Source organism: Cynocephalus volans, chromosome 6 (assembly GCF_027409185.1).
Source record: "Cynocephalus volans isolate mCynVol1 chromosome 6, mCynVol1.pri, whole genome shotgun sequence".
Taxonomy (NCBI): domain Eukaryota; kingdom Metazoa; phylum Chordata; class Mammalia; order Dermoptera; family Cynocephalidae; genus Cynocephalus; species Cynocephalus volans.
In genome coordinates, this window is record NC_084465.1 from 106,097,676 (window position 1) to 106,119,963 (window position 22,288).

At 36.4% G+C, this 22,288-nt stretch overlaps 1 protein-coding gene and 1 non-coding gene across 4 annotated transcripts in view; both read left to right on the forward strand.

Moving 5' to 3' along the window:
* The window catches only part of PARN (poly(A)-specific ribonuclease), a 174,901-nt gene that overhangs the window by 45,528 nt on the left and 107,085 nt on the right, over positions 1 to 22,288 (forward strand). For all 3 annotated transcript variants that reach the window (XM_063099351.1, XM_063099354.1, XM_063099353.1), the window contains 3 exons: positions 9,725 to 9,780; positions 11,168 to 11,254; positions 14,564 to 14,638. In XM_063099351.1, coding sequence (XP_062955421.1) covers positions 9,725 to 9,780; positions 11,168 to 11,254; positions 14,564 to 14,638 — 218 coding nt within the window. The remainder of the gene's footprint in view (positions 1 to 9,724; positions 9,781 to 11,167; positions 11,255 to 14,563; positions 14,639 to 22,288) is intronic.
* TRNAT-GGU (transfer RNA threonine (anticodon GGU)) lies at positions 13,308 to 13,382 on the forward strand. The gene has a single exon. It is a non-coding gene; the product is annotated as a tRNA-Thr (tRNA).

A 22,288-nucleotide genomic window follows, 5' to 3' on the forward strand; every position in this document is an offset into this window, starting at 1 on the left:
CTGGGAATTTGCATTTCTAACAAGTTCCCAGGTGATGCTGATGCACCTGGTGGGGAACTACATTTTGATAAGTGCTCTAGGTGTTATGCTGCTGAGAAGTTCTATATCTGAAATGAAATTCTTCAGTGACCAGCAAGCCTGCTTAGGTAGTCTAAGACACAGTGTCATACTGCCCTGGTCACAAGAAAGTTTAGAGGGTAGCTTTTGTGAGTGCCACACAACATATGGGTAACAGACTTGGGGTACCTATTTGGAGATAAAGGCAATGTGTAGCCTATGCTACACAATGTAGTCTATGCTGTGTAGCCTGTTAAGAGACTGAGCTGGGGTTACCCAGTGTACTGAGCAAAAGACCCGGGAGCATGTTGTGCTTTACCCTTGAATCTTTCCAGACTTGTTCGAAAGACAAGATAAGCAGCATCCCCAATTGTATACTCTTAAAACATTAAAGAAGTGAGAAATTCCACAAAGGCTAAAATTTGGTTTTTGGCATCTAGAATATGAACTTGAGTTATACAGTTTCATAGGATAGAATTCTGGTGTAAAATTGGCCTTTGTAGCAAATGGGAGTTTTAATTTTAGTCTTTGATAGTTAATGTCAATCCTTTAGAGAATAAATGGGAAAATAATATTTTATCAGAAAGCTTTCAGGAATGTGGCAAGACTCCTGCACACAGTCTTCAGAGTCTTTACCATATTACAGAAATCTTGAATCTTTCTAAAATAAGAAATAACATTTCATACAAGTGTTGGTCTGAGTGCCTTTTTGATATCTGCAGATGAAAGTTCTTCTCGGAAAGATTGTTCTTCAATACAAGTCACAGTGAAGGAACATCCTTTTCATGTATTTGTGTGCATTTCTGCTTGCCTAGTGCATTTCTTCATATGTTAAGATGAAAACTGTCAAGTTAGATGATGCATATATGAAATATTTTATCAAATCATTCCAGGGAGTCAGTGCAGGCCCATCAGCAGCCAGTTTGGATGAGGCATGCAAGCAATTTTTTAATTTTACTTCAAAAGGGCAGGGAAGTTACCAGAGCAATGGCTTGCAAACAGCATAGCCTAAGGATGGTGGGAGGCCTCTGGGAGTGTTCCCTTTGGTTCCATTCCGCAGGCGCTCAGCTACAGTTTTAGAGTCGGTTTCACAACTGCACACCTCTGCTGCAGTCTGCCAAGTCACACACACAGTTGGTTTTCGTGTTCTTGCAGGGCTCAGTACTATTCAGTTCTCTCTGAAGGTGGAGGAATAGGGGAAGAGAGAGAAGTACTGTTAATAATTTATTTGGAATGGATTTCTATTTAGAGTTTTGAGGAAGCAAACAAGATAATGTAGGATTAGCTAAATTTAAAAGAAAGAATTTTTATTTATATTAATCAGAGATACTATTTAAAATTCAGCAGAGATATTAGATAACAGATAGTCTATATATTGCTTAACACAAGATATCTTTCAAAAAGTTTTTTTTTAAAACATCTATGTGGTTAAGAGAAATTGGAGAAGCCCCTTTTTTCTTTTTAAGCGTAAGCCTTGTTTGTATTTGTAGGACAATATATTTCCTACACTTGTTTTGAGGTCCCATGATTTTAGAAATAAGCAAAATTTTAAAAAGAAATAAAGTAATTGCAGACTCAAACTTGTGGATTTACTTTATATTTCTCTCCCTCCAGCCAGGTGAGAGAGTTCACAGGATACACAAGATTAATTCAAATGATATTTTGAATTGGCTTTTTCTAAGAAAGTCTCTAGTTTTTCTCCTGGGCCATTCGGTTATGGTAGCCTTTATTTTCTAAGTTTAAAAATAATAGTGAAAGGAATTTTGAAAAAGAAAGCTAGAGTTTCCCAAAGCCATTGTTTTTTAGGAAGAGGGGGAGAAAGTTTATTTTTTATTCTTGTTTTAATGACATAAATATATTACAAAGATGTAGTCATGGTATAAAATTTTTTGCTTTTTTAAACCCTAAAATTGTACCACAAGTTATTCATGTTTTGAAGTATTCATAGTTATTTTGGTTACTTAATACTATGTTGAAATTCTGAACTATAATTTACTGACCCCCATGTGTTATTGAATCTTAAGGTTGGTTTTGATTATTGGTGTATTTGATGGTATAATGATGGACATCTTGACTCAACATTCCTTCTTCTCTTGAAATTAGGGTAAAAATTTTAAGTTATTTTTATGGTGCTTGATATGTTTCATTAACTTTTTTTTTTTTTAATTTATCATGTTTATTTATTTATTTATTTATTTTTTCTTAATTTTATTTTATCGATATACAATGTGGTTGATTATTGTGGACCATTACCGATACCTCCCTCCCTCCTCCCTCTCCCCCCTCCCTCCCGACAATTTCCTGTCTGTTTGCTTGTCGTATCAACTTCAAGGAATTGTAGTTGTTATGTCTTCTTCCCCCCGCCCCCCCCGCCGGTTTGTGTGTGTGTGTGTGTGTGTGTGTGTGTGTGTGTGTGTGTTTGAATTTATTTATTTATTTTTAGCTCCCACCAATAAGTTAGAACATGTGGTATTTCTCTTTCTGTGCCTGACTTGTTTCACTTAATATAATTCTCTCAAGGTCCATCCATGTTGTTGCAAATGGCAGTATTTCATTCGTTTTTATAGCTGAGTAGTATTCCATTGTGTAGATGTACCACATTTTCCGTATCCACTCATCCGATGATGGACATTTGGGATGGTTCCAACTCTTGGCTATTGTAAAGAGTGCTGCAATGAACATTGGGGAACAGGTATACCTTCGACTTGATGATTTCCATTCCTCTGGGTATATTCCCAGCAGTGGGATAGTTGGGTCATATGGTAGATCTATCTGCAATTGTTTGAGGAACCTCCATACCATTTTCCATAGAGGCTGCACCATTTTGCAGTCCCACCAACAATGTATGAGAGTTCCTTTTTCTCCGCAACCTCGCCAGCATTTATCGTTCAGAGTCTTTTGGGTTTCAGCCATCCTAACTGGGGTGAGATGGTATCTCAGTGTGGTTTTGATTTGCATTTCCCAGATGCTGAGTGATGTTGAGCATTTTTTCATATGTCTGTTGGCCATTTGTATATCTTCCTTAGCGAAATGCCTACTTAGCCCTTTTGCCCATTTTTTAATTGGGTTGCTTGTTTTTTTCTTGTAAAGTTGTTTGAGTTCCTTGTATATTCTGGATATTAATCCTTTGTCAGATGTATATTTTGCAAATATTTTCTCCCACTCTGTTGGTTGTCTTTTAACTCTGTTAATAGTTTCTTTTGCTGTGCAGAAGCTGTTTAGTTTGATGTAATCCCATTTGTTTATTTTTCCTTTGGTTGCCCATGCTTTTGGGGTTGCATTCATGAAGTCTGTGTCCAGTCCTATTTCCTGAAGTGTCTCTCCTATGTTTTCTTTAAGAAGTTTTATTGTTTCAGGGTGTATATTTAATTCTTTAATCCATTTTGAGTTGACTTTAGTTTATGGTGAAAGGTGTGGGTCTAGATTCATTCTCCTGCATATTGATATCCAGTTCTCCCAGCACCATTTGCTAAAGAGGCAGTCTCTTCCCCAGTGTATGGGCTTGGTGCCTTTGTCAAAGATCAGATAGCTGTAGGTGTGTGGGTTGATTTCTGGGTTCTCTGTTCTATTCCATTGATCAGTGTGTCTGTTTTTATGCCAGTACCATACTGTTTTGGTTATTATAGCTTTGTAGTATAGTTTAAAGTCAGGTAGTGTTATGCCTCCTGCTTTATTTTTTTTGCTCAGCATTGCTTTGGCTATGCGTGGTCTTTTGTTATTCCATATAAATGTCTGGATAGTTCTTTACATTTCTGAGAAAAATGTCATTGGAATTTTGATGGGGATTGAATTAAATTTGTATATCACTTTGGGTAGTATGGACATTTTCACTATGTTGATTCTTCCAATCCAAGAGCATGGGATATCTTTCCATCTTCTTGTATCCTCTCTGATTTCTCTCAGCAGTGGTTTGTAGTTCTCATTATAGAGATTTTTCACATCCTTGGTTAATTCAATTCCTAAGGATTTTATTTTTTTGGTGGCTATTGTAAATGGGCAGGCTTTCTTGATTTCTCTTTCTGCATGTTCACTATTGGAGAATAGAAATGCTACTGATTTTTGTGTGTTGATTTTGTATCCTGCTACTGTGCTGAAATCATTTATCACCTCCAAGAGTTTTTTTATAGAGGCCTTAGGCTGTTCGATATATAGGATCATGTCATCTGCAAACAAGGACAGTTTGACTTCATCTTTTCCAATCTGGATGCCCTTTATTTCCTTCTCTTCTCTGATTGCTCTGGCTAGTACTTCCAACACTATGTTGAATAGGAGTGGTGAGAGTGGGCATCCTTGTCTAGTTCCTGTTCTTAAAGGAAAAGCTTTCAGCTTTTCCCCATTCAGGATGATATTGGCAGTGGGTTTGTCATATATGGCTTTAATTATGTTGAGATACTTTCCCTCTATACCTAACTTATAGAGGGTGTTTGTCATGAATGAGTGCTGAATTTTATCAAATGCTTTTTTAGCATCTATAGAGATGATCATATGGTCCTTGTGTTTGACTTTATTAATATGGTGTATCACATTTATTGATTTGCATATCTTGAACCAACCTTGCATCCCTGGGATGAATCCCACTTGATCGTGGTGAATAATTTTACGTATGTGTTGCTGTATTCTGTTTGCTAGTATTTTAGTGAGGATTTTTGCATCTATATTCATCAAGGATATCGGCCTGTAGTTTTCTTTTTTGGTTATATCTTTACCTGGTTTTGGTATCAGGATGATGTTTGCTTCATAGAATGAGTTTGGGAGATTTGCGTCCATTTCAATCTTTTGGAATAGTTTGTAAAGAATCGGTGTCAATTCCTCTTTGAATGTTTGGTAAAATTCTGCTGTGAATCCATCTGGTCCTGGGCTTTTCTTTGTTGGGAGCTTTCTGATAAGAGCTTCAATCTCCTTTATTGTTATTGGTCTGTTCAGATTTTCTACGTCTTCATGGCTCAGTTTTGGGAGCTTGTGTGTGTCCAGAAATTTATCCATTTCCTCCAGATTTTCAAATTTGTTGGCGTGTAGTTGTTTATAGTAGTCTCGAATGATTCCTTGTATTTCAGATGAATCAGTTGTAATATCACCTTTTTCATTTCTAATTTTTGTTATTTGAATCTTCTCTCTTCTTTTTTTTGTTAGCCATGCTAATGGTTTGTCAATTTTATTTATCTTTTCATAAAACCAACTTTTTGATTCATTGATCTTTTGAATTGTTTTTGGGTTTCAATTTCATTAAGTTCTGCTCTGATCTTAATGATTTCTTTCCGTTTGCTAACTTTAGGTTTGGATTGTTCTTGTTTTTCTAGTTCTTTAAGATGAAATGTTAGGTTGTTCGCTTGCCATCTTTCCATTCTTCTGAGGTGAGCATTTAATGCAATAAATTTCCCCCTTAATACTGCTTTTGCAGTATTCCACAGGTTTTGGTATGATGTATCATTATTTTCATTAGTTTCAATAAATTTTTTGATTTCCTGCTTGATTTCTTCTTGGACCCATATGTCATTAAGTAGAATGATGTTTAATTTCCATGTGTTTGTATAGTTTCCAGAGTTTTGTTTGTTATTGATTTCTAGTTTTAATCCATTATGGTCTGAGAAAATACATGGGATAATTCCAATTTTTTTTAATTTGTTGAGACTTGATTTATGACCTAATATGTGATCTATCCTGGAGAATGATCCATGTGCTGATGAGAAGAATGAATATTCAGAGGTTGTTGGATGGAATGTTCTGTAGATAACTGCCAATTCCAATTGGTCTAGAGTATTGTTTAGATCTTGTGTTTCTCTGCTGATTCTTTGCCTAGATGATCTGTCCAATATTGACAGTGGGGTGTTCAGGTCCCCTGCTATTATGGTTTAGTGTCTATTTCCTTCTTTAGGTCTAATAGAGTTTGTTTTATACATCTGGCTGCTCCAACATTGGGTGCGTACATATTTATGATTGTTATGTCTTCTTGATGGATCAGTCCTTTTATCATTAAGTAGTGTCCCTCATTGTCTCTTTTTATGGTTTTTAGTTTAAAGTCTACTTTGTCAGATATAAGAATAGCTACTCCAGCTCGTTTTTCTTTTCTGTTTGCATGGTAAATCTTTTTCCATCCTTTCACTCTTAGTCTATGTGAGTCTTTATGGGTGAGGTGGGTCTCTTGAAGGCAGCATATAGTTGGGTCCTCCTTTTTGATCCAGTCAGGCAGTCTGTGTCTTTTGATTGGGGAATTTAAGCCTTTTACATTAAGAGTTGTTATTGAAAAGTGTTGATTTATTCCTAGCATTTTATTGGTTGTTTGGTTGTCTTAGGTGTCTTTTGTTCCTTGCTTTCTGATTTACTGTTTGGTTTCTGTGTTTGTTGGTTCCTTAGGTTGTAGATAGCATTTTTGTTTGTTTGTTTTCTCTTCATGAATGACATTTTTATTATACTAGTGGGTTTAGATTTTTCTTGGGTTTTTATGGCAGTGGTAGTTATTTTTCAGGAACCAAACTCAATACTCCCTTGAGAATTTCTTGTAAGGGTGGTCGTGTGGTAGTGAACTCCCGCAGTTTTTGTTTCTCTGAGAAATATACTATTTGCCCTTCATTTCGGAAGGATAGCCTTGCAGGGTAGAGTATTCTTGGCTGACAATCTCTGTCTTTTAGTATTTTGAATATATCATCCCATTCCTTTCTGGCTTTTAGGGTTTGTGATGAAAAGTCTGATATTAGCCTGATTGGGGCTCCCTTATAGGTGATTTGACACTTCTCTCTTGCAGCTTTTAATATTCTCTCTTTGTCTTTGAGGTTTGCCAGTTTGACTATAACATGTCTTGGAGAAGACCTTTTTGGGTTGAATACGTTTGGAGATCGTTGAGCTTCCTGGATCTGAAGATCTGTGATTTTTCCTATACCTGGGAAGTTTTCTGCCACTATTTTGTTGAATATGTTTTCAATGCAATCTCCTTTTTCCTCCCCTTCTGGAATACCCATGAGTTGGATATTTGAGCACTTAAGGTTGTCTGCTATCTCTCTCAGATTTTCTTCAATGCCTTTGATTCTTTTTTCTCTTTTTTTGTCTGCTTGTGTTATTTCAAACAGCCCATCTTCAAGTTCAGAGGTTCTCTCTTCAACTTCCACAAGCCTGTTGGTTAAACTCTCTGTTGTGTTTTTTATTTCACTGAATAACTTCTTCAGTTTGGCAATTTCTGCTACATTTTTTTTCAGGTCATTGATTTCCTTGTACATTTCCTCTTTCAGGTCCTGTATACTTTTCCTCGTTTCATCATGATGTCTAGCTGAGTTTTCTTGTTATCTCATTCAGTTTCCTTAGAATTATCACTCGAAATTCCTTGTCAGTCATTTCAAGGGCTTCTTGTTCTATAGGATCTAGAGCTTGAGATTTATTATCTTTTGGTGGTGTACTTTCTTGATTTTTTGTATTTCTGGTATCTTTTCTTTGATGTTTATTCATTGTGGCAGGGGGTTTCATAGTCCACAGGTTTGACACTATTGACTGACTAAGATGTTGCTGTGGTTGCCAGTTTGGTATGGCTACCTCAGTGACTCCCTGTTCCCTGCGCTCTGGCCCGGGCTGCTGGGATGCACCGAGGCACCGCAGAGCGTGTGGTCTCTGCAGAGCTTCCCCTTCCCCTGCAGGATGTCTCCCTGCTCTGTGCGCACTAGGCCGGGCTTGGGATGGAGCCAGGTGGCAGCGGTGAAGCCTACCTGCTGCTGGATTACACGGCAGCAGCGTGGACCCGCTGGAGTTCCTGCTGGACGACTCCCCGCTCTGTGTGCACTGGGCTGGGCTGGGAATGAAGCCGGGTGGCAGCGGTGAAGCGTACCTGTTGGATCAGGCAGTGGCAGCCTGCAGGGCGTGTGGTCTCTGCAGAGCTTCTGCCTCTCCCGCTGGACGTCTCCCTGTCTCGGCTGCTGGTTGATTCGCTTCTAGCTCCAGGGACGGCGGGTGGGGGCGGGGGTGTCAGAAGCCGCAGTCACCGTGGCAGCCCGGGGTAACACACCCCGGCTCAGGCCTCCATGTTTCTACGTCTGCAGCTGCGGCTGGGACGCGGGCCGTGGCGCACCGGCGGGTCGCCCGCGCGGGTTGGGGGACGATTCCCGGTTCTCAGCAGGGTAAAGACACCCTTTCGAAGCTGTTCCTTTGCGCCGATTCTGCTACAGCTGCATCTGGCGCGGGCCTCAGCCTGCTTCTACTGGTGGCGGAAAAGCAGCAGGCAGCTCTCCTCTTCCACCATCTTGACCTGGTTTCAGCAGCAGAGCAAAATAGTCCCCTCTTTCACTAACTTTTTATTTCATTAACTTTTAAATTAAGTATTTTTAAAATTTGATTTTTAGAATTTAGAGATTATCTCTACACTTACTAAATGGAGAATTGAAAACTATATGAAGCATAACAATATTGAGCCTTCTAACCCAGGAATAAGTTTTCCAGATTCTGGTTGGCATTAATAATAATAGCTGCCCTCACCACTGAGAGCCTACTGTGCTAGGTGCTTTATGTCTCTTACTGTCTTCTGGCATTGCATGTTGTATTGATTAAATTGGGTAAAACAGCTTACAAAACCAGAATAGTATACTTGAGCATAAATTAGTGAACTAAAAATAAATTTGGTTTATTAGCCGTAAGATTTGGTTCATTAAATTGTAGGCCAAATAACAAGTTCTCAAACCACAGAGTACCATGACTTTGTTTTTTTCTGACTTAAACAGAACAGTGTTGTTTATGCTGATGGTTCCATTTGTAAACTAGATCTTGCTACACTTGGCTTTTGAATGCTGGGTAATAATGTGCCTTAATTGCAGGTCAGTGAAGCCAAACTAATGGCTTGTTGGGCATTTGGATTGCCTTTTTAATTTACTGTATAATGTAGTCTCTACCAGAAATGCACAATATATTGTTATCTAAGTAAAACTCATTAAAATCTTCTTACAAACAACAGAATGCCTGATATTTTGCCCATAATTGTGTAAATAAAAGAAAATTGAATGATATTATGGAGAGTTGTAATTTACAAGTACTCTTTTTTAAGTACCTTTGTATTTATTTTGGAAGATGTACAAAAAATGATTACTATGGTTTACATTAGTGTGATAGTTTTCTTTACCAACATTGTTTTGCTTTGTGCTTTTAGTATGTTTTAAATGATAATAATGATATGGACTTTAGAGACAGTCACTTATTTCAGACTGTGCAGTTCACCCAAAGAGATTAGCATTCATCCAATGTCTGCATTTCATTAAGAAAAAGAAACCTATGTTGTCATTCTCATCTCATAAAACACCAGTCATATGGTTTATCTTTATAATTTATAGGAACACTTGTTCATAAGTAGTTAAGATGGTTAATATTTTTTTTAGCTCGGTTTCCATGGGCTAACAAGATAGCTCTGCATAGGACTTTCTTTTGACTCTTTGATTACGAATTTCATTTATTTAGCTAATATTTATTGAGCAGCTACTGAGTGCCAGGAACTGTTATAGCTGTTGGGGATACCACAGTTTTTTTTCCCCCTCTATTATGATAAATATTTAGCACAAGAGAAAAGTATTTAAAAATCATTTTAGAAATATAGTAATATAATCAAGGAATTCTACTAGAAAATTTAATGAATGCCTTAAAAGAAAGGCATCTTTTCTTTTTTTTAAAAAAGAAATTCGTCCATTACTTGTTTTTCTTTTTGTAGATTATTTCTTATGAGGGTCATGGATATCCCCTATCTAAACCTGGAAGGACCAGACTGTAAGTAAATTTTTATTTTCTCATTGCATCTGCACATTTAAGTGTGTAGTCTGGAAGGGATAACAGGAAAAGTAAGAAAGAACTTTTTTCACGTAAAAGTGGGCAGTGATTTTTGTGGTTGATATGAATAGTATGCTTATGTTATTGGGACCCTCGGGCCTTCATTAGTCATCTCTTACATTTTCCAGTTTATGCATGAGTTGAACTTTTTTAAAAAATAGATTTTTCTTCATTATTTTATTTTCACTCAGAACTCTAATTTTATCATTTCCTATAAATATTTATAATAGATTTTAAGATATGCTAGCTATTTCAGTAACTTGGTAAAATTTCTGTTTTCTGGTTACTTGAATATGTATATATATAAGTTTAGTAGGTTGATTTTTTTTTTGTTTTTACCCCCATTAAAAGCCTCAGAAGGCCAATCTGTTTGGAAGATAGTTGCTTCTTCTTTTTTCTGCTTCACTCTTCAATTCTATTGGTCTTTTCTAGCCTTGGTTTATTTATTTATTTATTTTTGGCAGCTGGCGACCAGTAGGGGGATCTGAACCTGTAACCTTGGTGTTATTAGCACCACTGGCCTTGGTTTATTTGCCTTAATACACGTCATTGGCATGTAGAAATGGGTGAGCTATACTTGGTGATAATAATTGTTACAATGATAATTTGAGGGCATACTATTATGTTGTGCTCCACATTATACTTATATTTTAGTCTGTCATTCTTACAAAAATTTGGTAAGCTAAATATTGCCATTCCCAACTTATAGCCAAGAGTGGTTAGAGTTGATCGATCTCTTTCTTAGAGTTGTACAGGTAAGTGATGAGTCTGGGATTAGAACACAAGATTGTGACTCAGGACCACCTCTGCTTTAAAACAATTAGTCCATTGAATATGGACAGTGTTAGCTCAGTTGGTTAGAGTGCAGTGTTGTATGTAACACCAAGTGTTTGAATCCTCGTACTGTCAGCTGCCAAAAAAGAGAGAGACACACACATAATTTGGACAGTGTATTTAAGAAAAAGAAAACTAAATAAACATGTAGACAGATTCAAAGGAGAAAAGTTAAATGTTTAGTGAAACTTCTTGAACAGAGCAGCCTTTTTTCCTTCCCTTTAAATAATTTGCACAGGAATTGCATGAGAAGAGAAGATGTTTCTGTATAGAATTGCTAGGGTTCAAATTGTTGTGGGTTCTATAAAGTTTCAGGACCTGGGGTCTAGGTTACAATGGCAGAACCCTAACAATCTTAAGAATACTTTTAGGAGTTCTTTGAAAGGTATTTATAACAATTCCCCAAGTAGCTTCAGCTTAGTTTCATCAAAGAATACTGATTTACTTGATTACTTTCCAACTATCAACAATATGTCAAAAATTTGTCTTGTAGTGCAACCTAAACGTGATCATGTTCTCCATGTGACATTCCCCAAAGAATGGAAAACCAGCGATCTTTACCAGCTTTTCAGTGCCTTTGGTAAGTAAATTGCAACTGCAAATGTACTTTTCAGGGTTTTGCTATTCTTTTGGCGAAGGTGGTCAAAGGTAGCCAGCTAGCTTCAGTTTGTGCATAAAAGAATGTTAATATGGAAGGTTTTAATTTCACTCATGGAATTTTTTGGTTTAATATACTGCTATCTTTATGCTTATATGATCTGAGGAACTTTTAATAGCTTCACAAAATAGAGTGCTATGAACCCATGTGAAAGTAAGATACCATTACTGTGACTCCCCTTACTACTGACTAGGGAAAATAAGCTTAGGCTGAGAGTAAATCATTTTCAAGATTAAATTCAGAGAGATTGTTTCATAGGGCAGGCGGTCTCTGCTTGAGATTGAATAATCAAAGCAACAAACACAGATGTTTGAGCAGACTAAGATATGTGATACAAATGAGGTAGGTTGATTATCTTTCCTCTTTATCAAGTCGTGATTAGATTAATTTGAGCAGACTTCTGATTAGGGTTTATAAAGACCTTTCTGACTATAAGCCTGCAGCAGTGCCTCTTTATTTTAGAAGTATTTAAGCTGTTCTGTTTGGAAATTCCTGGATAAAGTGAAGGCAGGAGAATTCTAAATGTCCAGTAGTAAGAATGTTTAGTAAATGTTTATGTGTTTCCTGAAGGGACTAGTATGTCACCATTTAAAAAATATTTGAAGAGTTTATTAAAAGGTGGTTAAAGTGTTTATATTTTAACATTTAGAATAAAAAGCAGATACAAAGTAGGATTCCTGTGTAACTAACACTATTTTTAAAACCTACTTATAGAGATCAGTCTGAAAAGTATCATGGTATTACCAATGAATGTTTTAAGATAGGATTTTCTTTTCTTCCTCTATTCTGTTCTGTATTTTCTAAAATAAGCATGTATTATCTTTATAAATACAAAGCTTTGCACCCTAGTTTTTAGAAAAGTATGTGAAAGCAGGTAGACTACTGGAAAGTTATTCTATTCTTTGCAGATAGTCTAAATGCCTTCTGAAATTCTAGTCCTTTTTAATTTAAATGCAGATACAGAAATGCAGTTGAATTTCAAGGCTCATTTCTTTTGAAATCTTTTGTTGTTCCTGTTTCTTATCTTGTTAAGTTCTTATCCCTGTGTAGTCAAACTTTAATTAGCTAAATTAAGTAAAATGCTCCAAGTAGAACTTTTTTCAGTTTAATTTTTTAAAAAAGTTAACTGTGTGACCTTGGGCAGGTACTTTCTCTGTACCTTTGTTTTTCTCATCAGAGATAATATTAATAAAGGTGCCTGTTTCATTGGTATGTCACAAGGATTGAATGAGCTAATCCATGGAAGGCATTTAAAACAGCCTGTGGCATATAGTAATACTCAATAGGTATTGGCTATTATTATTTCTCTAAAAGGCAACACACTCACACAGTGTGGAGAGGTAACCAAATAATTGTAAGTGACTTGTAATTGGGGACATTAGTAGGTTGCCTTACTGTGCAACTGGAAGTGAGGGGTGGTGGCTTTTTTTCTTTCGTAATGAAACAAGGCAGACTTCAAAATTTTCTAGCTATGAAAATTTTAGTAGGAATGAAAACATTTTTTTATTGATAAATTCCAGTGATGTTTACCCACTTTGTAAAATCTAGTCTTCTGTATTTTTTCAGGAAGAGTGGTAGCAGAATAATTAGTTCTCTGCTTTTCCCTTCCATTTCTCCAATTTCCTATGCCCTGCTTTGCTCCTCCTATCTCCTCAGCGGGCTCCTCCATTCCATTCTGTCTGTGTTTAGCCTTTACTGAGTATCTGACTCTCTGTATGTGAGTACCATTTGTTTCAGTGTACTGCTTTTTGCTCCTCTCTGTTTTATTTCCCTTTATTAGTCTGTCTTGGTTTTTCTCCCTCACTCCTTCTTTTCCTTGTCCTCCATTCTGCTGCCTGTGCTCTTAACTTGACCTTGATATCAACATTGAATTTTTCTTATTATTTGTTACATTTATTGACTCGTTTTCCATGTTCCCCATTCTTAATTTTTAACGTTTCTATTTCTAAAAAGAAATACTTGTATTTCCAGGACTGGCTGGTTAGCTCAGTTGGTTAGAGCATGGTGTTGGTAACACCAAGGTCAAGGGTTCAGATCCCCTTACTGGCCAGCTGCCAAAAAAAGAGAGAGAAGGAAATAGTACTATTTTGAACTTATGTGGTCCCTGATTTTTGTTAGTGATATTAATAGGAAAAAAAGTCTCAGGGCTGACCCGAGGCTCACTTGGGAGAGTGTGGTGCTGAGAACACCAAGGCTCCGGGTTCGGATCCTATGTAGGGATGGCCAGTTAGCTCACTGGCTGAGCATGGTGCTGACAACACCAAGTCAAGGGTTAAGATCCCCTTACCGGTCATCTTTAAAAAAAAAAAAAAAAGTCTCCAACCCTGGTATGAGATTGATCTGTGTATTTGTCTGTTTCTATTGCTTATAACAAAATACTTGGAACTGGGTGATTTATAAGAAAACAAAATTTACTGCTTACAGTTTCTGAGGCTGGGAAGTCAAATCCATTGGTGAGGGTCTTTGGTGGTGGCTTTACAGCAATGCAGGGTTGTCACAGGGCAGAAAATGACGGAGCAGAAAGAGAAAGAGACTCTCATGGGCTATTCTTTTAAAGCCCACGACCACCATTAAACCATCAACTTAATCACCTCTTCAAGGCTCCACCTCTCAGTTATCATAATAGGATTTCCCATTCTCTCAACACTGTCACAGTGGGAGCCAAATTTCCAGTACTTGGAACTTTGGGGACACAATTTAAGCTTCAATCAGTTTGGCAGGACAGTCAGTCCACAGCAGACTGAATGATGACACATCGCAGGATTTAATCTGGAAGGATCTTAATTTTGTGTTAAAACTAATTTCTAGGGCCAGCCCTGTGGCTCACTCGGGAGAGTGCGGCGCTGGTAGCACCGAGGCTGTGGGTTCGGATCCTATATAGGGATGGCCGGTGCGCTCACTGGCTGAGCGTGGTGCAGACAACACTGTGCCGAGGGTTGCTATCCCTTTACTGGTCAGGAGGAAAAAAACCCCCAAAAAACCTAATTTCTAATAGCTTCTTTTTGCCTCTGGTTTGTCTCGTCTCTTGAAGTTTTAACATAAATAACTGCTATGGTAGATTTAAGTTTTAAGCAGGCTAATTCTGTAGTGCTAAGATTTTGATCAAGTTTTAACCAGTACCTCATCTTTCTTTAAATTGTAGCCTTTACCGAAATATGTCAGATATATAGTTAAATCTGATGGCTGTCTAAATGGTGAAATGTTTACTTTACATTTGATTCGATATTACAGGTAACATTCAGATATCCTGGATTGATGACACATCAGCATTTGTTTCTCTCAGCCAGCCTGAACAAGTACAAATTGGTAAGTGTTTTGGACATCTGTTTTTTGTGTTAAATGGAGTGGGAGCTTGCCCTCCCTTCTGCCCCCTCAATTTAAAAGCTGGGGTTCAGTCAGCTTATACACAAGCATTGCTGCCTGGTTTGTTTTTGAGCTTGTCTCTAAAATAAAGAAAATAATTAGTAAATATCATGTATACATGTGAAAATAAGACAAATTTTTTGATTTGTTAAGATTTCACTTGCCTCTGTTCTGTTCCTTTCCCATGGTGCTTTTTCTAAAATGAGTTGCAGATTTACTTTGAGAATTGGAAGTAGTAAGTTGAGAGGAATGGGGAACACCAAAAAGTGATATCTAGGGCCGGCCCTGTGGCGCACTCAGGAGAGTGCAGTGCTTGGGAGCGCAGCGGCACTCCCGCCGCGGGTTTGGATCCTATATAGGGATGGCCAGTGCGCTCACTGGCTGAGTGCAGTGCGGGCGACACCAAGCCAAGGGTTGCGATCCCCTTACCAGTCACAAAAAGACAAAAAAAAAAAAAAAAAGTGATATCTACATTGACCTGTTAACCTGTGTACTTGTCCCATTTATTTATAAGTCTTTCTGGTTTATTCACTCCATTAAATTGTTTCTAATACCTGTTTTACAGACAAATAAATTGAGTGATACTTTATTTGCTACTAAAATGGGGTCCGAAGAAGATGGAGCATCACATCTCTTGTTGGACCTTAAATAATTTTGATATTAGCCACCACTAAATGTTCTATTCTCTTAAAATGAAAAGTTATCAAAGAAAATATGTATTGTTAAGCTCCATAATCGAATAGATTTTAGGTACCCTGGTGCTTAGTAATGTAAAAGGTGTGAAAATTTTAAGTGATTTGTCTAATTTTTTTTATTTAACAAAGAGCCACACACTAACTAAAACTATATAATTCTGATAACTGTTGAATAATTATGAATGAAAACTATTCATAATGGTAACTATTAAATAATTATGTATGAAAACTTCTACAAACATACAAATTCAGATCAGAATATTTTGGTATTTTTGTTTAACTATCTGACCATTGCAGAAATACAGGCTGTGTTGTAGAGGTTAAAAGCTTAGACTCTTGGAATACTGCCACACCACTTATAGTTGTGTGACCTTGGTCACATTACTTAACCTTGATAAGTTTTTGTTTATCTCCATAAACTGAGGGTGATACTATGGACTTGTTAGGGTTATTGTGAGGATTACATGAGATTATATATATATAAAGCTTGGCATAGTTTTGAACTTTTACTATGGTTACTTTGTAGCAGATTTAATGTGAAATGTACTTCAGGAGCACATGACACCAAGAATAGTTAGTGTTAGATGCAGGGTATGAATGATGTTGCTTGTTAAATATTTTAATTTTTGCTTAGATATATTTCTGTGATTCATTCCCTCATAATCCTTAGAAAGATAGTTCAGAAAGAATCCAAAGGGATCAAATTATTAGAGAGCTAAATATAACTTCTAGTGGAGGCTAGGGACTCTGAGGTTAAGATTGTAGTGAAGCTTCAGTGTGGTTGAAAGAAGAGTGAACTAGAACTCCCGACCCACAGTCCAGTCCCAACTCCTCTGCCCAGTGTCCACTCTTTAGCTCCCTCGCTGGTCACACTTGGGTGGCATCGAAGCCATGCAGTGATATGGAAGGAGATACATAGGCTTTGAAGTCAGACTGATATGGGGACTAACTTTGGCTCCGCTGTTTGTCAGCCATGTGTCTTTGGGCAAGTTATGTAAACCTTACTGTAAGCCACAGGTTCCTCATTTGTGAGAGAGAGATGATGACAGTTACTTTGTAGGATTGTTGTGAGGATGAAATGAGATTATGGATATTAAGTTCCCAGCAAAGCCTCTGGCACTCCTCAGTCAGTGCTTGATGAATGGCAAGTAATTATTAAAATATCTGCTTGGCCCTACTTGGCTGTGAACAGTAAAAATGAGAGTGGAAAGGTGCTTTGAAATCTGTAAAACACTAGTGAGTAGTGTTTACTTAAAAATACAAGCATAATTCCTTGTTTATGTGTATGGGATCTCAGAGTTTCTTTTATGAATTTTTTTATTTTGTGGTGATGGTTATTGTTTTCTGGCAGCTGGCCAATACAGGGATCAAAGTTTCTTTTAACGTTTCTGTTATACCAGATTTGATGTCAAGTTATGATTGCTCTGTTACTGATTATGGGAAGATACTTCAAACAGTAGCTTTTAAGCTAAGTGTTTTATTCAATAACTAAAATCAGGGAGATACATTTCAGAATCATGCATAGCCATAGAAGCACTCTGTTGTATCCAATTGATTGGTTTGTGTTGCCTCCCTGAGGGGCAGTGTTGTTCACCACTGAATCCTCTCTCGTGCCTGGCACACTCTGTGTGTTTAAATGGTAATATGAGGAATAGGCCAAGATGAAATTGTGACCTTTAACCTTTTTTCTCTTAGTTAAGGAGATGACTGTTTTCTTTTGATATGTGCAACTTTGCTAGTAAAGTTTAATTTTCCACTATAATCTCTTTTCTTACACAAAAGATAACTCAACAAAATACCTGGCAATTTGAACATGCTGTGTCTTTGATCAAAGTTTCCTTTGACAGAAGCCATCTTTTACTCAACCATCCCCCTCCCTCCAGAGCCCTGCTACACCCTATTTCCAGTTTCATCTTAGCTTAAACATCAGTTTCTCTGGATGTTTTCTCTGTCTCCCTTTGTAGGGGGTTGGATCCTATTCTCTGTGCATGCATAGATCCTTTACACCTGTTTCATTGTTTTCACAGATAGACTGTAAACTCCTTTAGAGCAGGGACCATATCTCTTGGCCACCACTGTGTTTTCAGTTCTTAGAATAGTAGTGTCTGACATGAGTAAGTAAATGTTAAATATTTATTGAATTGAGTAAATGATATTCATGGTATTGTGACTTAGAAATGCCTTTTTCACACGTGACATACAATCTAAAGTCTCTGGTCTTTTGCTGTGATTTCTAAACTTATACAGATGTTCGATTGAAAAACATAATGATGAGAGGGACCCTAGGGTAATGTGCTGCAAATCCTATTAATGTTATCCTAAACAAATTACTAATTCATTTCAGTGGAAGCAGAGGGCCTGTTAGATCAATAATGTAACATTATATAATCATTAAATGCCTATTTATATAGCAGCTCATAATGGCTTCTTTGGCTCTGTCACAAACTATTTCTGATTTACATTGAAGGAGTTGCTTTTTAACTGACACTTGTCTTTTTCTTTTGGTAATAACTAAGTCTAATCAAGATTTTTTAAAGCCATTTTTGACTTCTTAAATATTAAAGTTCTCTTTTTATAAGAAACCTTATTATACTAATTATTAAAACCCTTCTACTGAGTGCCATTTGGTTTGATTCCTATTGCTTTTTGTTCGGGGCTGCTATAAAGATAAGGGTCCTGGTGGCTTCCAGTTGTTCAGATAAGTAATACAAGCCATACGTTTAGCATTCTTCCCCCTCTGGCTCCTCAAATGAGGCAGTACACAGGCAGTGTGGAACTTGCTGCCATGGAGAAGACCACCTATCCCCAGTGTTTGAGAATTTGTCTCAGAGTAGTTAAGTAAGAAATCATTTTTAATGGTCAAATCTGAATAGCTCATTCATATTTAGGATTTTTAAACTTCTAATGTAGTTTTGTTTAATGGGGGAAAGAGCTCACAATATTTCAAATGCAGTAGAATTTGCTCTCATTATTTAGGCATTGTCTTGAGTGTCCTTAAATACATTCTAGGACATTATCTCTCTGCCTGTAATTTTTATATTAATGCTTGAGAAAAATAGCCTTTTTGTTTATTTTGAAAGCTGGAGATTAGAGTACACTGTTAGTACTACAAGAAATTTTTAGAAAGCAGTAATTGATAGAGACACTTTAGAAGAGGTAGAAACGCAACAATTATTTTGTAAAGCCAGCCAAAATTCAGACAGTTGTGTAAATTCCTGGTATGCTGCCTTAGGAGCTTGTTCAGGATGATTCGTTGGGATGGGGGAAGGTACATGGCTTCATCTGAGTCCAAAGTATTTGTGCTTGTATTAAATCATACTTTTAAAAGCACAGCTTTTGATTGTGTTAAACAGATTAATAATAGAGTTGTGGATACAACTTTGAGGTGATTATTCAGCACTGAATTTGCTAAAAGTCTGCTTATAACATTAAACTTCAGTAAAAGCTTTTTATTATCCTTTTAATGTTTGCAGAATCTGTAATGATAACTGCTTTTTATTCGTGGTATTAGTAATTTGTGCCCTCATTTTTCCTTGATCACTCTAGGTAGGGGTTACCAATTTTGTTGATGTTTTCAAAGAACTAGCTTTTGGCTTAGTTCATTCTTCTGTGTTATTGGCTGTTGTCTATTTTGTTGGTTTCTGCTTTTTAAAAAAATTCCCTTTCTTTTGCTTGCTTTGGGTTCACTTTGCTCTTCTTTTTCCAGTTTCTTCAGTAGAACTTTATGTGATTGATTTTTTTCTTTTTTCTAAATTCTTCCAAAATTTTTTAAGCCTGGCTTCCTAGAGGTTGTCTCTAGGTAAGTATTGCTTAGTGGTTAGCCAATGATTCATCAAGGGTTTTGCTTAAACACTTTGAGCCAGTAAGGCTTTCACTCTTCAAAAGCTGACTGTGCCCCAGTTTTTACTTTTGGCTGGATCTTTTCTCCTCTTTGGGTATACAGGGCCTTGCACTTAGCTAGCTACTTGTCTCTCTTCAAGTCATTGATTTTGGTCTTTTTTTTCTTTTCTACTATTAATATAAACATTTAAAGCTATAAATTAACCTCTAAGCACTGCTTTAGCTGTGTCCCACAAATTATATGTTGGTTTTTCATTATCATTAAATTAGAAACGTTTTCTAATTTCTCCTTTGGCACTGGATTATTTAGAAATGTGTTATGTCCAAAAAAAAAAAAGTGTGTCATTTCCAAATGGTTAGGATTTTGCTGTCTCTTATTGTTACTAATTTGTAACTTAATTCTGTTGTAGTTAGAGATTTCAGTATAATTTCAATCCTTTTAAATTTACCGAAACATGATTTATAGCCAAGCATAAGGTCTATCTTGCTGAACATACTATGTGCACTTAAAAAGAATGTGAATTCTGCAGTATATGGTTTCATCTCTAAATATCAACTAGTGTTTTTCATATATTCTGTGTCTTTACTGATTTTTTATTTATAGTTCTTATCACTTTTTGAGAGGGGGGTGTTAAAATCTGTCTTTGTAGAATTGTCTATTTTTCCCTTTAATCTTATCAATTTGTGTGTCATGTTTTTTGAGGCTGTGTTATTAGGGGCGAACACTTTTATGATTGTTTTGTCTTTCTGATAAATTGACCCCTTTATCATTATGAAATGTCCCATAATGCTATTATTTTTATAATCTCTTATAATACTATTAAATAAAGTCACTTTATCTGGTATTAATATAATCACCTCATTCTTCTTATGTTTGCTTGATATACCCTTTTCCTTCCACTTACTCTCAACCTATTTGTATATGTACAACATGAGTGTCCTGTAGACAGTGTGTAGTTAGGTCTTCCATTTTTATCCATTCTGATAACATAACTCTGACCTCTAATTACAGCATTTATCCCAATTTAATGTCATTATTGTTATGGATAGGCCTATCATTTTAAAATTTTTTGTTTCCTCTGTTTTGTTCTTTTGTTTGCCCCTTTTCTGCCTTCCTTTTTGTTAAAAAAGATGAACGGTAAGGGGATCTTAACCCTTGACTTGGTGTTGTCAGTACCACGCTCTCCCAAGTGAGCTAACCGGCCATCACTATGTAGGGATCTGAACCCATGGCCTTGGTGTTATCAGCACCACACTCTCCCAAGTGATCCATGGGCTGGCCCTTCTGCCTCCTTTTGGATTATTTGAATTTTTTAAAAAGAATTCCATTTTAATTTCTCTATTGGCTTTTTAGCTTTTATCTCTTTGCATTATTTTTTAGTGGTTACTTTAGAAATTTCAATATCCATTCTTAACTTTTCACAGTCTACTTAGAGTTCATATTGTACCATTCCACATAGGTTGAAGAGAACTTACAATCATACAGATCCATTTACTCCCATCCTCATAGCCTTTTAGGCTGTAATTGGCATATATATGACATCTGCGTTAATTATAAATCCCACAAAGTGGTGTTATAATTTTTGCTTAAATAATCATGTGTATTTTAATAAGTTAAGAGAAAAAGTAATTTTTTTTTTTTTTTTTTTTTTTTTTTTACCATTTTCAGTACTCTTCATTCATTCCCAAAGATCCATGTTTCTTTTTGGTATCCTTTCTCTTCAGCCTGAAGAACTTCCTTCAGTATTTCTTGTATTGCTGGGTTTGGTGACAATTAATTCTCTAATTTTTCCTTTATCTGAAAATGTCTTTATTTTACTATCATTCATAGAAAGACTATTTTCTTTCTTTCTTTTTTTTTTCTTTTTTTGCTGGCCAGTACAGGGATCAAACCTGGTGTTATTAGCACCATGCTCTAACTAACTGATCATATAGGCTGTTTTCACTGAATATAGGATCCTGGGTTTTTCTTTCAGCATTTTAAAGATGTAGTTTCACTGTCTTCTGGCCTCCATGGTTTCTGATGGGACATCTACAGTCATTTGAATAATTCTTCCCCTAGATGTAATGTGTTGTTTTTTTCCTCTGGCTACTCTAAAGATTTTCTTTTTTATTGTTGGTTTTTCAGCAGTTTTGACTATGATGCACTTAGGCATATCTGCTGGGGTTGGCTGAAGCTTCTTGAATATGTGATTTTTTTTGTCTTTCACCAGATTTGGGGAGTTTCTAGACATTATTCAAATCTTTTTTGTTGTTCTGTGGTCTCTTGCCCCTTCTTGTTGGACTCCAATTATCCATATGTAAGGAGACATTTTGATGTTGTTCCAGTAGATCCTGATGCTCTCTTCATTTATTTTCTACTTTCTTTTCTTTCTCTTCTTTAGATTAGATAATTTCTGTCTATCTACAAGCTCACTGACTCTTTCCTTTATCATTATTATTCTGCTATTAAGCCCATCCAGTGAATCTTTTGTTTAATATATTGCATTTTTCAGTTCTGTATTTCCATTATGTTTATTTTTTGTTTCTCTGTTGAAATTTCCTATCTTTTATTTCATTTTGAACCTATATTCCTTTACCTCATTGAACATAGTTATAATAAATTATTTAAAGTTTTTGTCTAATAATTTCATCATTTGGGTGTTGGCACCTATTAATCACATTTTCCCCTGAGAATGGATCATGTTTTCCTGGCTCTTTATATGTTGGGTAATTTGGGATTATTTCTTGGACATTGTGAATGTTCTCTTCTGGAGACTCTGGATTTGGTTGTATTCCTCAGAAGAATATTATTTTTGTTTTAATTTTATCAGGCAATTAACTTAGACTCAAACTATAAACTCTTTCATGCCTATGGTTGGTGGTGGCTCAGATCTTAGCTCAGAATGCTTTTACTTTGCCACATCCATGGTTAAGGATCAGCCAGAGACTTGGGCTGCATCTGTATACCAAATTTGGGGTTCCCTATCTCTGATTTTCTCTCTTCTAGAATTCCTTTCTCTCTGTCTATTACCCCTGGTTGACCCATGCTTGTTCCCTTGGTTCCTCACACCAGAAA